Raw genomic sequence first — 17,274 nt, forward strand, 5'->3', positions numbered from 1 at the left:
CCTGTGACCTGGGAGAGGGGGAGGGGCGGGAACCCACTTAGAGGCTGGAAGCTGAGCCTCCTCGAGGTCAGGCGACCTGCCCCGGTGTGCGTCCACCTGGCCAGGCACACTGCTGACACAGGAGGACCTTTCATGACCAGTTTATGTGGATGGTGAATCACCCAGAGCTTATGAGCACACGTACTGGAAGGGCTGGCGTGGCTGGGGCTCCCCGGGGGAGGCTGGGGCTCCGCCCGGAGACAGATCCTGGCTGAGAGCGGAAAATCCCAGCACCGGGCATGAACATTCCTGAACCCACCAGCCAGCGGCCCCATGTGCCCTCCCCCCGCCCTGCCCCCGCAGGCCCTGCGCCCCGTGCCCTTGTGACACCTATATGCATTCTTCAAAAGTACATCTTCCACAGCACCTTTGTGGCTTTTCCCAAAGTGGATCGTGCCCAGGTTGGTCTGGGGACGCAGCGTCTCCCTCAGCCCTGGGCCGCTGGAACACCCGTGATGTTTGGCGTGACCGCGCTTGGGTTTGGCGGCATTCGCTGTTTGGATGTCCTGCCGTGCGACCTCGCTCTGTCCAGCGGGGCTGTCCCCAGGGTCGTCTCTCATCAACAGTGCGTCGGAGAACCTTCTCATACCTCGGGCCTGAAGGGCAGCGGGGCCTTCACTGAGTCCGGGAAGCGTGTTAGTGCCACTGAGGACCCACCGTGTGTGAGAGGGCACTGGGAAATCAGCCTCTCCGGGGCTCCCGGGCTTGCTGTGGGGCCGGGCTCCCCCCCCAACCCCAGGAGGCAGGGCGGCTGCTCTGTCTGGGATGGCAGCCTCCCCTAAAGCGGGATCAAGGAATTCCTCCTTCCTGGGGTCCTGGCCAGCAGCAAACTCAGTGACATCACAGGATGTGGGCATCCGGGATCTGGCGCACAGGAGGTGCCAGAACGGTAGCTTAGAAACAGCATGTCAGCTCAGTTCAGAGAGGTAAAGGCACTTGCCTGGGGTCACACAGCTGAGATGTGGCAGGATGTTTGGACCCCAAGCCGGAACCCTTCCTTCCAGGTCCCTGCTGCTGTGCTGAACCTCAGACCAGAGGCAGGAGGTCCCCTATTCATTGTATCAAACAAACCCCTGCCTCAGAGATGGTCACGTGTGTGCCCTGGTCCCTCTGCCAGGAACACCCCCCCCATTGGTCCTTCAGGGGTTCACTGCCAGGACCGCCCAACCCCCGCCACCGCCTGGTGTGACTTGGATCCCAGCTCCACCACGAACTAGCTGGGTGACCCAGGACAAGTTGCTTAACCTCTCTGTGCCTCAGTTTCCTCCTCCGTAGGTTGAGGAGAAACATGAGGATTAAATAAATGTCCCCACCCCCACCCCACAGACTGGGTCAGGCACTTCTCCTGGGCTCCCCGTCACAGCACCGGTCCCTCTGGGCTGCCACTGTCCCTCTGGATGGTGATGAGATTAGAGGTACCCAGGCCAGTCTGGAAGAGGTGCTCTGTCTGCTATAAGCCGAGCACCTGCGACTTCAGTGGACAAGAAGGGAGGTTCCTCTCTGGCCCAGGTCAGGACAGACAGGATTCCAGCAGTGGGAGGGAGGCAGAAGGAGCCCGCTTCCTTTGTGGCTTGGCTTTAAATGCCCCCAGGCTCTGGCCACAACAGAAGTGGCAGCTAAGGGCGAGGCAGAGGGACAAGACTTGAAGAGCCCTGAGGAGTTCCCGTCATGGCGCAGTGGTTATAGAATCCGACCAGGAACCGTGAAGTTGCGGGTTTGATCCCTGGCCTCGCTCAGTGGGTTAAGGATCCGGCGTTGCTGTGGCCCTGGCGTAGGCCGGCGGCTACAGCTCTGATTAGACCCTAGCCTGGGAACCTCCATATGCCGCTGCAGTGGCCCTAGAAAAGACAAAAAGAAAAAAAAAAGAAAAAGCCCTGAGTGTGGTGATGGTGGGGGCCTGGGGCGGTGCCCGGGGCGGGGGACCTGCAGGCCCTTTGTGTCCAGATGGCCACGTGATGTGCTTCCAGCAGCAACCGGAGTGGACAGCCCTCCCTGGCAGGGAGGCCTCTGCTGCCAGCCGGGGATGCTGGCAGGTGTGGGGTGTGTGGAAGGGGGCAGCCAGGATGGTCGCCCTGCCTTGGAGTGAGGTGGAGGCACCCCCCTCGTGGGCTCTGTGTGCCTCAGTTTCCTTCTTCCCGGGGCAGAGGGTCGTGTCTGGGACCAAGGACCTTGAGGGCCTCAAGGGATTCACACCCGCGGGGTGTCATCCTCTGCCACGTTAGCCCAGAGACGCCCCTGTGACCCCGCTTGGCTGCTTCCGAGCTGTGAGACCTCCCAGGGAACAGCCTCAGTTTGCTCACCTGCAAAATGGGATCTTAATGGGTGTTGTGCAGACACAAAGGCAGGGAGACCTGAGCCTGGCCCCCAGGACCGTCCCCTGGCAGTGGCCCCGGGACCCGGGCCTGAGCTGGGCCCCCACCGCTGACCGGTGGCTCTCTTCAGCTGCCAGCGTCCTCCCTGCCCCAGAAGAACCAGCTGACCGGCAGCCCTCTGCTCCTTTGCCTACACGAGACCTGACCAAGTCGCTCCCATTTTATTGGGGTTTCGGGTTGGTCGTGATGTAGAGTGAGGAAGGCCAGGGACTGGCTGCAAGGGACAAGGTTACTGGTCCCTGCCTCCCAGAGCTGGCAGATAAGGATTCCCAGATCCACGCTGTGCACACACAGGAATTTCTTCAGGTGCAAACCCTCGCTGAGCCCGGCCCCGAGCCAGGGTCTCTGCCCTGGACAAGCACCCAGCCCGAGGGAGGAGCCAGGCAGGGCTGCAGAGTGACCCTCAGTCCCAGAAGGCTATGAGGGTCCCCCGTGAAGCCTGGGCTGGGAGGTGGGGGGAAGGGCAGTCTCTGGACAGAGAGGCTGGGACCCCGTGTGGGGCCCTCAGACGCTGTCCCTGGACCACCTGCCCACGTGCCGGCTCCTCTGTCTGCAGGCTGTGTGACCTCGGGCAAGTTACAGACCATCTCTGTGCCTTGGTGTCTTCATGTCAGGAGCCTAGCACAGAGGGTGGCTGAATAGAGAGTCAAATGCTTGGACAGGCTCCATGCTTTATGGACCGGTGAGGAAGCCGGGATGGGAGGGAGAACAGAGGGAGTGGGGGAGGCGGCGAGGGTCCAACTCCCGCCCCCTCCTCCAAAGCTCCCATTCTCCCTTCAAGCTCACTTCCAAACTCAGCTGCCCTGGTGCCTTGGTGATCTTGCCCAGCTCCCCTTCCCACCCAGCTCCCCTTCAAAGGCCTCTTCCTGTGCGCGCACCCGGCTGGCAGGCGGCCAGGCAGAGGACAGGGTGGACAGACCCCGGGGCCCCCCTCGGGGTCATGGCTGGCCCGTGTGAGTATGGACCAGCACTCCCGCCCACCTGTCAGGCTCAGGCCTGAACCTGCGTGCATAGTAGGTGCTCAGATGGCTTTGCCCTCCCCCCACTTTGCTTTACTGGTCCTGGGCTCTGCTCCTGCCCCCTCCTCACCTGAGAGGGCCCAGCCCTCCCTGTTCTCGGAGGTCCTCCTGCCTCCAGGGTGGCCCCGCAGAAGCCTCTCAGTGCTTGGTATGAGCCAGGAGGGGGCCGGGCCCTGCCTGCTGCTCTGCTGCATCCCCCCTCACCCCCCCCCACCCCTGCTCCGCTGCACCAGCCCCTCCCCGAGCTTTGTCTCCCACCTCCTGGCCTTTGCAGGCGCCCTGCTCAGGGCTGGCACCCCCCTCCCCAGACCCACCTGGATGAACCTGCTGGCCTGTCATGTCAGATCTGGGTTCTTTGGGGGCACCCCCAACCCAGAGCAGGTCAGAGCCCTCCTCTGTGCTCAGATGCCCGGAGTCGCTGGGTGTGGGGATGAATGAATGACGAATGAATGCCTCCATCCCCTCCTGGCCCCCCAACACCCCTTCAAGGTGGACGTTTTATCCCCACTCAGATGGGAAACTGAGGCTGGGCTTTGGCTTCTGTTCTCCCCAGGGAAGGAGGGTCTGTTGGAATGGGGCCCTAGCGGGTCGGGGAGAAACCCAGGGCTGCCCTCTGACCATCTGTGGGCCTGCTTTCCTCTTCCTGCCCTGACACGTTAAATGATTCATTCTTCATGTGATATTTTTGTGTTGCTCCAGTGGGGAAAAAATGCCGCTGGGATTTCCAGGGGTGGTTTTATCTCCATGGTGTAGTCAAATAATTCAGGAGAACAGATGGCGGCAGAGGGCCTCACAAGCTCCCAGCTAAGCCCGCCCCTGAACGAGGGAGCCTCGTGCCCTGGGACCTGGCACAGCCCCCGCCCCTCCTGGGGAGAACAGAGCCCTTGGGTCTTCAGCAGGCCTGGGACTTCCAGCCCGTCTCTCTGCCGCGTGCCCTCAGGCAGACCGCTCCCCTCCCTGGGCCTCCGTTTCCTCACCTGTGAAATGGGAGAGCAGCCATGCCCACCTCGGACATTCAGGAAAGGGACACGCACAGAGGGCAGAGAAATACGCCAGGTGTAGAGCTTGAACCCAGAGCCTGGTTGGTGGAGGTGGGGGTGGGAATGTCCCTTTGGGGGATCAACTAGAATGTTCTCTTGAGGGAGGGGCTTGGGGGGCAGGAGTGGTTTCCGAGTTGGAGGTGACCTGCACGCCATCCCGTGGTCACTTTCGCGATGACGCCCCGCGCCGCGGTTTGCAGAGCTGGCCTCACCCCTCCCGAGGGGACCCTCCGTTTCACGTGGAGGAAGTGGGGGGCAGAGGATGTGCATCCAGGACTGAGCCGTCCCACCGGGCTCCCCTGGACTGAGGGGGCTTCCCCCACTGGAACCCTGGACATGGGGTTTCTTGGCTCAGGTGAGCGGCATTCACCCCGAGGCTGGTGCCCAAGATCACTTGCCCCTGGGGTTGACATAAAGCTTGACCCCTCGTCTCCGGGGAGCCACACTGTGGCCTCTGCCTGCATCTCCGCTGTTCCCATCGCAAGGTCTGCTCTTTGCAGTAAAGTGAACCTGGCCTCCAGGTCCATGAGTGTGGACAGAATTCCTGCTCTTTGGGCAGCAAACCTGTATTCAGCACCTACTGTGTGCAAAGCATCCTGGAGGGGGGAGCACAGAGGCACAGAAGGCCCCCCCCCAAATCAGGGAGCTCGTGCCCAGCAGGCAGGGAAGCAATTAACAAGCAGGCCGGGCAGAAGGAAATCAGTGCTAACTAAAGGCCAGAGCGAAACAGGAAGAACTGGAGAAATTCAGCCGTAGGCATGGTGTTCTGACACGCTTTGCTTTGCCTGGTGGCACACAGCAACCTCCCAGGTACCTAAACACCTGCTTTGGAAATACCAATGGGCAGAGCAGAGAAGAGCCATTTATGGAGCATTTGCTAGACGGCCGGGTGCCCTGTTGGCACATCTGGTTCTTTCCATCTTTCTTCAGGACCCCAGCAAGGGGCGGGACTCATGGTTCCCATTTTACAGATGAGGGAGCTGAGGCCAATGAACTGACTTGCCTAGAATACTCAGCAACTTAGCAGCAGAACTCAATTCCCAGCCGGCGGAGACTGACTCCAAAACCTGTGCCGTCACCGTCACCCCCACACGCACTGTGAGCCCCTGCTTGGGGTCAGACAGACCTGCGTTCAGATCCCAGCCCTGCCACCCTCTCATTCTAAGCAAATCCCTTAGGCTCTCCGAGCTACAATTTATTTATTTATCTGAAAAAGGGAGGTGATCTTGCCAGCATTCATTCAACCAGCCCGTCAAGTGTTTATAAAGCGCCTACTGTGTGCCAGGCCCGATACTGTTTCGAGATGTGCCAAAACCAAGTGAGGTCAGCCGGGCTGGCTTCATGGCGCGTGGTCCCTGCCGTCACACGGGGCCCACGTCACAAGGGCCCGCGCTGAGTTTGCCATGTCACTGTCTAGGAATGCTCCGTGATTTTGGAGCAATGGTTCCCGCATTTCTCATTTTGCCCTGGGCCCTGCAAATTGTGCCTCTGGTCCTGGCTCCCAGCGCACGTCCAGCTTCCAGTCCAGTGGAGCAGACCAATGCAGCTCTGAGAAAGCCACTGCCAAGTACGTGGCTCTGAAGTGCCATCCGTGCTCAGAGGAGTGGCAGACGGGCTGTGGGCACACAGACCAGGGTCCCTGACTTCAGGCAGGGGTTGGGGAGGCCTCTTAAAGACACAGGCTCTGGGGGATTCTGAATCTGCCGGTTGAGGTGAAGCCACAAGATGGGGTGCAGGCCCTGGTGAAGGGGCTGAAAGATGGCCACTGTGACTCCAGGGCGGGCCACCCTGGCGGGAATCTGCGCTTCACCCCGTGCCGTGGGAGGCCCTTCGAGGGGGTGACGCGCTGGGATGCGAGGTGAGGGTGGGTTTCGGGGACGGGAAAGCACGGGGAGGCTCCACGTGCTGATTGTCACAAGGAGGGAGACACGGAGGCATCTGAGGGGGTCAGGCTCTGGCTCGCAGGTCTGCATGGAGAGGGGTACAGGCCATCACAAGGGGGGCAGCATGGACCTCAGGGGCCCATGTGAGGTTGAGAAGCTGCGGGAAAGGAAAGGGGATGGACCCGATGCAGGCTGGGCTCCAGCCGGGCTGCCCTGCGTGGTGGCCGTGACAGCTGGCCGTGCAGCCCGGAGCCCAGCTCCGGCTGCCTGGCCGGGCCAGCGCAGCAGGGAGCATCTTCTGCTTCCCTCCCGCCCGCTGGCCCTCTGCCCCCTCCGCAGGCGCCAGGGGTCAGGAGGACACGCTTTGATCCGCCTTCACACGAGGGTCTATTCCTGGACTTTGAGACCAAAGATCTCGTAATATCTAAGTGGGTGTTGGCCTAAAAAGAGAAGTTCGCAAACTTAAGACTCGGTCTCCGCTGCCAAGGAAAGGCCCTGGAGACTCGAGGTCTTGCTGCAGGGTGAACATCACCGCGGATATCGCGTGCGTCTGCGCGTGCCGCGGGCTGGCGGGGTGTGCACGTGTGCGCATGTGTGTGCTGCTGCAGACACGGGGGTGGGTGTGCACGCGTGTGCCGCCTGGGCTGTGAAGACACTCGCTCATCTGTCCATGTAGACAGGGCACGGGAGCATGGGATTCGAATCCCGGGTCTGCCCGGCCCCTCTACCCATGCCCTGGGGCGGGCAGGGTACAGCCCGAAGGTGTCAGGAAGTAAGTGACCTCATCGAAGTCAAGTGCTCAGCAGCCTCCAGCCCAGGGCAGACGTCCAGTGGCGGTCAGTGGCTGTCCCAAGGGTTTGTTGCAGTGCCCTCTCTTGGGCACCTGCTGCCCGCGGGACTGTTGCTGAGGCCCCGAAGGGTTCTGTCCATGTTTAATGACTAATTCGTAGCACTCATACTCCTACGGATGATTAGAACGCCCAGGCTTAATTACTAATTCATCGCGGAATCTGTTGCTTCCTGACTGTTGCATGGCAGCCAGACCTGGTCCATCTTCTTTGTGGCTGGACCACACCCTCGCTCCACACTGGGCGTGGCCCCCAGTAGAGGCGCTTACTGGCTGCTGGGCATCCAGAAGAGGGCCTGCTTCCTGGACAGCGGGGGTGGGGAGAGTGAGTAGCTGAGGCGGCTTCATGGACCAGGGGGCACTTGAGCCGGGCCTCGGGGTAGGTCTGATGTGGCCATCTGATGGGGGAAGGAGATGCCCAGGGGAGGGCCAGCCAGAGCAGAGGGCCTACTCCTGTGCCCTATCAGGAGGCCGGGACAGGGCCCGTCCTCAACTGCCAGAGGACTGACCATAGAGCTGCACCCCCGCCGGGGTGGGGCAAGGTGCTTGGATAATGGGTGTGTACCTAGTCACGTGTCCGTCTTTGTTTTTTTTTTTTTTTTTTTTTTTTGTCTTTTTAGGGCCACACCCGTGGCACCTGGAGGTTCCCAGGCTAGGGGTCCAATCAGAGTTATAGCTTCTGGCCTACACCACAGCTCACAGCAACGCTGGATTCCCACGACGGGAACTCTCCCTTCTTTGTTCTTGATATCGGATGATTCAGGGCTCTGGTGGCCAGGTCTAAAGAGGCCAGGCCCCCTCGGCCGGGGTCTGGATTCTCCATGCTTCCCCCTCTCTGCCACCTGTTTGCTCTAACCCCAGTTTGCTCTCAGGTTGGGACACACACTAAGCAGGCAGCATGCTTCTGTGCAGGGGAGGGAGGGAATCAGAGGGAGAAAAGCCTCTGCACCCCATCTGAACCTCAAAAGCTGGGTCCAGGCTGCCCGCCTGCCCGAGACGGGAAGGGTGTCCCAAGCATGAGGAACAGCGTGTGCAAAGGCCCAGAGGAGAGGCGGATCCTGGAGGGCTGAATTTGAGGAGCAGAGAGAGTAAGAGTCAGCAGCAAGGGCCAGACCCCCCTGGGGCCTCGGGAGTGAGCAAGGACTTGAAGCTGGAGCTGCCAAGATACCTACGAAGGTCCAGTGGGTACTTCAGGCAGCGGGCTCGGGCCGCTAGGACCTGGATCGGTGGGCGAGGCTGGGGCTGGGGCAGGGGTCGCCCGTGGCAGGGGACCCTCTACACTGGCACTTTTGGAACACCAGCCCCGTTCCAAGCACGTTGATGCAGCACTTTGTTTGTCATCACCGGGACTCTGTGAATGAGATCCTATTTTTATCCCCGTTTGAAGGGGGAGAAAACTTGTCCCAGGTCCCATGGGGGTGTGGTTCAAAAGGTGGGGCCGGGCGGGGTGGCCCCAACCCGAGGCCCCCCTGCAGGCCTCGATACCTTTGACCTGGTTCAGGCAGGAGACGATGCTCTTGGGAAGCCAGTGGGGTGGGGATGGCGTCGTGGTGGGCTGGGAGGGGTCCAGCCGGAGCCCAGAGCAGGTGAGGAATCCCCAGGCGTTGGGGAGGGGGCGCGTGGAGGGTCCCTGGAGGGACCCCCTGCAGGGCACCGGGGGCCTCTCCTCTCCCCCCCTCCCCCTCCCCCTGGCCGACTGGAAAACGGATCTGCTGTTTTTGCTGGTGGGGTTTAATTCCTTCCCCGGCTCTGTTTCTCTTCACATGCCCTCCTTCCTCTCCTCTCGGGCCTCGCCAAATTCGGTGTTTAAAAATAATCCTCAAATCTGGGAACAGCAGTCCCCGGCTGACCCAAGGGGTGGACGCAGAAATGCGTGCCTGACTCGTGATTCTGGAGGCAGTCAGCCTGGGGAGTCCTGCTCGTCCAGAATGTTCTCCCTGTTATTGGGGTTTTTGCCATTGGCCACAAGCTACCACTGTGGGCAGTTGACCATTTTTCAAAGACAGAGTGAATCGCGCCTGTCTGTGGTAAATGGGCTGGCGGGGCGAGGGGGAGGGTTTGGGAGACCCTGAAGTCTCCTATGGTGCCAGGAGGGAGAGCAAGTTTGGAGGTTGGCCTTGCTTCCTGCCTGAGCCACTGCATGGCTGTGTGACCTCGGGCAAGGCACTTGCCATCTCTGAGCCTCCACGGCCTTCTTTACCAGGCGGGAGTCTGAGGTCTCCCTTGTCAGGCTGTCGGGGTTAATCTGAGATTACATGGTGAAAAGCCAGCTTCCAGCCCCTGCAAATAGCTCCGCTGGTGTCCGCTGGCCCCAGGACAGCAGCCCCACGGCGGCAGCGCCAGAAGCAGGGCCGGGCCCTGTAGCACAGGAGGAGGGGTGCTCACTCCTTGCCCCATCGCCCGCCTCTGCTGGAGGGGCCTCCCCAAAATGTCATCCGCAGGGGGGATCCCAGGGGATGGTACCTGGCGGTGTGCCATGCCCAGGTCCCCTCCTGGCAGACCCCACGCAGGGGCTGACGGGAATATCCGTGTTGTTGATGGTGTGACCTCTGAGGCTGGCCCTCTCGTGGAGACCTCCCAGGGACAGCGGCCCTGGCGTTTCCAGAACAGCTCTCCCCCACCCCCCCTCGGCCAGGCATAGAGACAAGGGCTTCTCGCTTTGCTGTCTCGGCTCGTTAGACGTGGAATTTTTATGTGACTTCCAGTGACATAAGCATAAGCACCGTGGGGCTTGCCTTCCACCGCGGGCTTCAGCCTTCAGCGCTGGCACCCGAGCTGCCCTAGGGCCTGGGGACCTAGGGCCGCCCGCACCCCACCCTTTGTCCCTCAGACAGGGCCGAGGTATCTGTCACCTGTGACTCATCCCCAGGCAGCCTTGGATGGGGGAGGGGTGGGGGACGCAGCCAGGCGGAGGGGGCTGAGCAGACCACGAGGAGGGGACAAGCGGGACAGATGTGCATCCTCGTGGCAAGATACACCCGTGCTGTGGCTTCAGCGCCCCCTGTAGGCCCGAGGGCCCCAGGCCAGTGCGGGCCAGGCTAGGAGTCCCACCCAGTCTGCGGGGCTCTGGAGGGGAGCCAGATGTCGATCCCCTGCAGCCCTGGCCTAGGACTCTCAGGGTTGGATAGAGGAGGGCGTGAAGACTAGTCCCATGAGAGCTGGGGGGCGCCCTCACCCCGTACAGCCTGAGTCCCTAGAACCCAGCCCGGGCCCTGGCCTGGAGTGAGAGTCAGCGGGTAGATGGTGAGAGAATACATGCATTAACGCATTCACGAGAGAAGAGATGGGATACGATGAGCCTCAGTGGAGGGACAAACTTTCTTCCAGTCAAGGCAATCAAGGCAGGCTTCCTGGAGGAGGTGGTGTTAGCATAGCTTCTAAGGTGGTATAGGATTTGGACTCACGGGGGGGGATCCCCCCATATCTGCAGTGCCTTGTAGGGAGCGGGAGCAGCAGGAGGGAGGGCTGGGTGCGTGGCAGACGTGGATTCCCGCCTTCATCCCAGCATTTGCTCAGTGAAGCCACCAGTTCTCAGACTGGAGCCCCAGCTCCAAAAGTGGGCAGCCCCGCCCTGCAGGGGCTAGAAGGGCCCAGAGTCTGGAGACCTGTCTTAGCCCCCAGGGAGCCCTCGGCTTCCCCACCTGTGGAATGGGGCCACCTTGCAGCGGGCTCCTCTCAGAGGACCTGGCACGCCCCATCCCCCACCGCGGGTCTCGCGGTGTTGCTCCTTCGGTCTCCCCAGTTCCAAATCCTTTCCTAAGCACTTTCAAATGCTTTAATCTCCTTCATCCTCCCAGGAGGGCCCTGGGGGAGGCGAAGAGGAGGCCCAGGCTCAGAGCAATTAAGCAGCTCGCAGCCCGTGGGGGCAGAGCTGCTCCTGGGGGCAGCACTGCTTGTGGTGGCAGCAGAGGCGCCTTCGTGGCAGGTAGGAGGGGGCCTCCTGGGGAGCCGACATCGTCATTGCTGCTGGGTGAGCTCCGTCTCACGGCCCTGCCAGCCCCTTGGCTGATTCTGGCTTACCCACCTTCAGAGCAGCAGCAGGCACCTGGTGCCTCCCTGCTGCCAGTGCTACAGGTGAGAAACAGAGGCCCCAGGGCAGGGGCAGGGCCTGGGCGGGAGCGCCTGTGTTTGGCCTGCCTCCTCGGGAAGCTCTTGGCCTCTGGGCTGCCCCTGCCCGCTGCGGCTTCCTGCTCTGCCAGCCTGAGCAGGATTCAGAGCCTCCTTGGACCCAAGCTCTTCCTGATCAGGAGTGCTGTGCAGGGAGAGGGTGGTGTGCGGGACCCCATCTGGCCCCTAGCCTGGCGCATAGTAGGTGCTCAGCAAACTTGGGTCCGTGCCTGGCACACAGTGGGTCCTCAGCAAACTCCCCCCGAGCCACATGCAGCTGCAACCCAGCTGGGGCTCTAGGAAGGACGTGCAAAGCATGCAGAGGACACCTGGACCCCAACCCTTCTCCCCAGTCTCCAGTCCCAACCCCCTGCGGGGAGGGGGTGATGATAGGGAGGTAAGCCGTCCCTCAGGTTTGCTCCCAGGCTTCCACAGCCTGATGCAAAGTGAGGGTCAAGGCCTGCCTTGGGTGGCCCGCTGCTACCCGCCTCTCCCCCGTCCTCCACTGGGCTCCCCAGGGCACCAACCTCAGGGCCTTTGCACGTGCTGCTCCCTCCCTCTGCAACACTTCCTCTAGCCACCACCACCCATCTCCAGAACTTTGTCATCTTTCCCAACTGAAACTCTGTCCCCGGGAAACACTCAGCACCACCCCCCACCGCCCCATTCCCCCACCCCCAGCCCCCAGCTCTCACGATCCTACCTCCTGTCTCTATGGGCTTGGCTGCTCTAGGGACCTCCTAGGACTGGGATCGCACAGTGTTTGTCTTCTCGTGCCTGGCTTACTTCACTGAGCATAGTGTCCTCAAGGCTCCTCTGTGTTGTCACCTGGGACAGAATCTCCTTCCTTTTTAAGGCTGAGTAAGGTTTCACTGTCGCACGAGCCGCCCTGGGCTTCGCCATCAACCCCGTGGGCACCTCGGCCGTCTCCACCTTTCGCTGTTGCGCATCATGCTGCTGTGGACACGGGTGGACAAGTATCTGAGCCTCTGCTCTCGGTCTTTGGGGTGTAACTCCGGGGACCTCGTCGCCCTTGAACCACTCACCTGCTGTGTGCCACCAGCCGCCCTCCCCGCAATGCAAGCCAGGGCAGAGACAGCTTCCATTGTGTTCCATTTCGAGTCTGATTGGTTCATTGCTGTGTCCCTAACACTTGGAAGGTGCCGGCTGGATGCGTGCTTTGTGGGGGGTTAATGGAAGTCACCGTTGGCCACACGGCGGGGAGACCTAGGTCTCTCAAGCCCCACAGGTACCCAAGCTCCCCTCCAATCGCAGCACGCACTCGGGCACCTGCCCACCGGCTGCAGCCCGCTGGTTATGTCCACCCCCTAAACCATCCGTCCTCCTTTGATTAAGTTTCATTTGGCCGTGAAAAGAAAGGGAGGTGACAGTTGACTTCTGGGGGAAGGTCAATCATTCCGGAAAGAAAATTGGATGGTGGCATTTCCGTCATCTGTGGCCTGGCCCCTGTTCCCGGCAAACTCGCTTCCCTGCCTGCGCCCGCCTGTTGCCCACCGTGGGCAGCAAAGCCGGTGTCTGCACAGCAGACGAGGCGGCCCACACCCGGCCTCTCCCGGCTCTCGTTCAACAGGCAGCTCTCGACGGATCGATGCAAGCCAAATGATGACCAGTTGTGGCCAGCAGCCCTTGAACGTGCTTGCAGTCCTCTTGTTGCTGATTTCTGCAGGTAGACCCTTCGTGATGCTTGGCGGAAGGGGGGAGGGGGCAGGTGGTCTCCTCCTGGGGTCGGCGCGGGCCCAGCTGGGGTTCTGGGTGCCAATGGGGGTGCCTCGAGTCCCCTGCCCTGTGGCGTGCCCCTCGTGAGGAGCTGGCATTTGGTGCTGCTTGGGTACAAGCCTACATGTGCTATGCCCCACGTGTCGCCTCTGGGAGCTCAGCTGGAAGGTTCTCGAGGGCGCTGTGGGGTTCACGGTGGCTGCCAACAAGCCCTCATGTGCAGTGAATGCTGTCCTGACCCCGGCAAGTCAAAAGTCAGGCGGTGTCCTAGTCATCCCATTGTACAGATGAGGAAACTGAGGCCTGGAGAGGGACCTAACACAGCTGGGGGGGGGGGCTGGATTCTAACCCAGGCAGCGTGATGCCGGGGCCCACCTCCCAGCATCTGACCAGTCCCCTAGCTGATCCCCTGATCCCAGCAGGCAGGCTCGCACTCTCTGGTCACAAGATGAACTGCAGCTGGTCTTAGTAAGGTGCCCGCTCTCCCTCTGTCTCCCTCTGTCTCCGTCTCTGTCTCTCTCTCATGCAGGTGTGCACATACCCTCTCGTGCCCTGTTGCTCTGGCTGCGGACACCAGGCTGCAGCTTCAGGTCCTTGCCCCTTTGCTGGGAGATGTGGCCATGAAGGGCCCTGGGACAGCAAGGCCAAAGCCAGGCCGAGGCTGGGGTCTAGGGGCCACATGCACTGAATGCCAACCCCGCTGTTCTCCCATGCGCTGCCCAAGGCCACACAGTCACCTGGCTGTTGAATGGTGGCCATCAGACGTGGAGCCTTGCAGCTGGGGGCAGGGTTCATGGTCCTCTCTCAGACCCCGAGATTCCAGTACCCAAGAGAGTGGCCCCCCTCTTCGGTGTGCCTTCTCAGCTTGGGCCAGTTTTCCTGGTGACTCAGACGTGCTGGCCTCCTGATGACTGTCCCTGTACCCGCGAGCCCCAGGCATGGCCCTAGAGCCAGACTGTGCCTGTGACGGAGGCCCGAAGTGCACCCTTTATCCTCCACTCTCTGCCTTACACCCTCCCTCTTCCAAGGGGGCCCTAGGCTTTGCTGCTCACAGATGCTCCTGGGAGCCCCCAGCCCCGGGGATGCCACCATGACCTGCCATCCGTGAGGACACTGCGGCACAGAGAGGCTGTGATGGCCGGGCGACCCACGCGTGCCAGGGTTCAGACCAGTTGTCCTGGCTCCTGCCCCGGTCCCCTTGGGAAGCAGCTGGGGCCTCCTTGTCTTTGCCAAGCAGTTAAAGCAAGTTGTGCTGGCCGTTCAGGGGTGGCCGGGTGAGCCCCAGGGGACCTGTCCATACCCCTTCCCTGGCTCGGCCTCCCTCCCACCTTCCATCTCTGCACATCTGGCTCCTCCAGACCCCAGCTCAAGGGCCCCCTCCCCGCACCCCTTGGTCCCGAGGTTGCAGCCTCTCAGCTCAAGTTGCAGGTGCGCCGAGTCTCAGGGCCCGGCTCATCTTCCTGATGGGCCGCTGGGTGCTGCTGACCCAGCCCGCTCCCTGGAGCTGCGAGCACACCCACGGCAGGGCTTTCTCACCAACCTGCACAGGGGCCCCCGGTGGCCGGAATTCGCTTCCTGCTTCTGCCCCCACCTCCAGCCTCCGGGGCGTAGTTCCTCCAGGCCAGTGGGTCCCAAACCAAGCCTCTCAGCACCTCCTGCAGAGCTTGCTAAGACTCAGAGTGCACCCCCCACCCCCAGCGCTTCTGATTCAGAATGTCTACAGAAGGGCTGGCGAAACCGCATTTGTGCCAAGTCCCGCTGGGAGGCTGATGCCAGGCAGGTCAGGGGCCGGTGTTCTCAGCCTGTCTTCTCCTCTGTGTGTGAATACAGTTAATCTCGTGAATACCTGAGATTAAATAAAATGGTACATCCACCTGGCGCTTACTCAGTGACCTCTGCCTCCGTAAGGGGGTCTTCTTTTCCCCAAGTTCAAGGCTAAGAAGGGGGCCTGAAGAGCACCCTCGACCCCAACTCCTGAAAGGCTGGGCCCCTTCTCTCGTAGTGATGCTGCCCTGCCCCACAAAAGAAGGTGCTCTGTTTGGGGGAAGGGACCCGGGGTTTCATGAGGCCACCCAGGCCAGCCTCGCTGCTCCAGCACGAGGCCCACCCGCCCACCAGCCAGCCCGGCCCAGCTGGGACTCCCCTCGGCAGCCCCGGGGCGCTGGGAGCTGTGTGGGCTGGAGTCTAATAACCTCTCCGCACAGACGGAGGCTCTCAACTAACTGAGGCGCTTCTGCAGAACCCGAGCCTTTGTGGTTGGAGAAATATATTCAGCCTACGGAGCCCCTTTTGAGCGATACAAATTAGATACAGCAGTCCCTTTTATGAAGATACTAATTAAGCCGGAGACAGCGGGCTCCAGGTTTTTTTCCATTGTTAACATTTGTTCAGGCTTCGCTCCTGTTTATCACCATCAGCACGGCTAGTAAATACTGTCCTGGGTTTTCCGCGCCATCGGTGGCTGAACGGGGGCCTCTGGCCATGAGCCAGGGGGATGAGAGTCCCAGGCCAGGGCTGCTTTGTCACTGTGAGTTGGGGCCACCCCCGAGGGGGGCCCCAGTTGAGTAGAAACCAAGCAGGGATGGGGTCTTGCACCCATGCCCCTCACCACCCAGGCCGCCTGGACTGGTTAGCGAGGCCGCCCAGGGAAGGAGGAGTGGAGAGGGTTCTGAACTTTGGATCCAGGCCAGCCTGGGCTCTTGCTCCAACTCCACTCACCAGCTCAGGCAGGTTGCTGTGGGCCTCCCAGCCTCGGTTTCTCCATCTGTAAAGTGGGATCCCAGACTTGCCTGCTCGGACAGCCAAGTGGATTAAATCTGATAGAGCCTGGGAAGCACAGAGTAGGCACTCCGTTAATGATGTTTCCTAATCTGCCTACTGTGTGCAGAGCCCATGGAGGGGATCCAGGTGAGGCTTGAGAAGCAGCCCTGCCTGCAAGGAGCTCCCAGTCCGGGCCACACTGTCTAAGCAGGACTGTAGTCAAGGGACACTTGGGTGGGGACCGGAGCCAAAGCAGGCTTCCTGGCAGAGCTCAGGCTCACACTGGACTGCGAAGGCTTCCCGGTAAGGGGACAGGTGAGCAAGACCCTAGCATAGGCCGACCCGGCTCTGCCTGTGGTCCTCACGGACGGGCGAGGGTCCTGGGTCAGCTGGTCCTGGTGACCCAAGCCTGGTGGTTCTGTTTTCCAGTCTTGTCCGCGCATTTCCGGGTCTGTGAGCCATACACGGACCACAAAGGCCGCTACCACTTCGGCTTCCACTGTCCCCGGCTCTCGGACAACAAAACCTTCATCCTCTGCTGTCACCATAACAACACGGTCTTCAAATACTGCTGCAACGAGACAGAGTTCCAGGCGGTGATGCAGGCGAACCTCACGGCCGGCTCCGAGGGCTACATGCACAAGTAGGTATCACTCGGGGGCCGCTCCCCCGCTGCCTTGGGCCCCCGTGGAGCCAGGGTGCTGCCCAAACACCCCAGCCTCCGGGCCAGCCTTTGGGTAATCCGTGCGAGGATGGGTGGAGCTGGAAGGAGTCTGGCAAAGGCTTCAGGTGACAGGCTTTCTGGCCTGTTCCACCCTCTGGACTTTAGCCTTCTTATCTGAGAAATGGGCACGTGATACCTACCTCTCAGGGCTGCTGCAGAAGTTAAATGAGATCAAGCCTGTGGACGGCTTTCAGGTATGGAAGGTGCCTGGCGCTGGAATTCACGGGGCCCGAGTATCGTTTCCATTCATTATTGGTGGAACACATAGTGGTGGACATTCCTGACCCAGAGATCAATCCCACGCAGGCCTTTTCCTTAAGATGATTAAAACACGGTTTGGACGGGGGCTATGAGTGTACAGATGGGGGCGGGGGGTTGCTGGCAGAAAAGCAGTGGGAATGTACGCAATGTAAAGCCATGTAGGATCAAAACAGCATCCACCTATTTTTCTTATTATAAGTGAAACTGAGCATATGTCCTATGTTTGAGAACCATTGTATGTCTTTCACTGTGAGCTAGCTCTTTTTGTCCTTTGCCATTTGCTACTGAATTTTTGGCCTTTTTCTTATTTATTTACAGGAACTCTTTATATATGAAGGAGATAGGATGCATTGTAGATACTTTCTCAGTGTGTCTTTGAATTTGTGATGCTTTTTTCCTCATGCTTAATTTTTCATTGTTGTATGATCCAATTGTACCCCCCCCCTTTTTTTCTTTCATGTCTTGTGAGCTTTGTATCATGCTGA

At 60.6% G+C, this 17,274-nt stretch overlaps 1 protein-coding gene across 15 annotated transcripts in view; it reads left to right on the forward strand.

Annotated features, from left to right (window-relative positions):
* The window catches only part of SHISAL1 (shisa like 1), a 143,914-nt gene that overhangs the window by 80,112 nt on the left and 46,528 nt on the right, over positions 1-17,274 (forward strand). For 14 of the 15 annotated variants that reach the window (XM_085024980.1, XM_085024979.1, XM_013997474.3 and 11 more), the window contains exons 2-3: positions 12,899-12,994; positions 16,234-16,447. In XM_085024980.1, coding sequence (XP_084881106.1) covers positions 12,928-12,994; positions 16,234-16,447 — 281 coding nt within the window. In that variant the 5' untranslated portion in view covers positions 12,899-12,927. Of the gene's footprint in view, positions 1-10,080; positions 10,560-11,884; positions 12,995-16,233; positions 16,448-17,274 lie in introns of those variants that run through there. The other variant, XM_085024989.1, reaches the window with a different exon arrangement.

This window comes from Sus scrofa, chromosome 5 (assembly GCF_054392235.1).
Source record: "Sus scrofa isolate SSC_HxYL_T2T_F1_AM1 chromosome 5, Sscrofa_HxYL_maternal_Yorkshire_Landrace_v2.0, whole genome shotgun sequence".
Lineage (NCBI taxonomy): Eukaryota > Metazoa > Chordata > Mammalia > Artiodactyla > Suidae > Sus > Sus scrofa.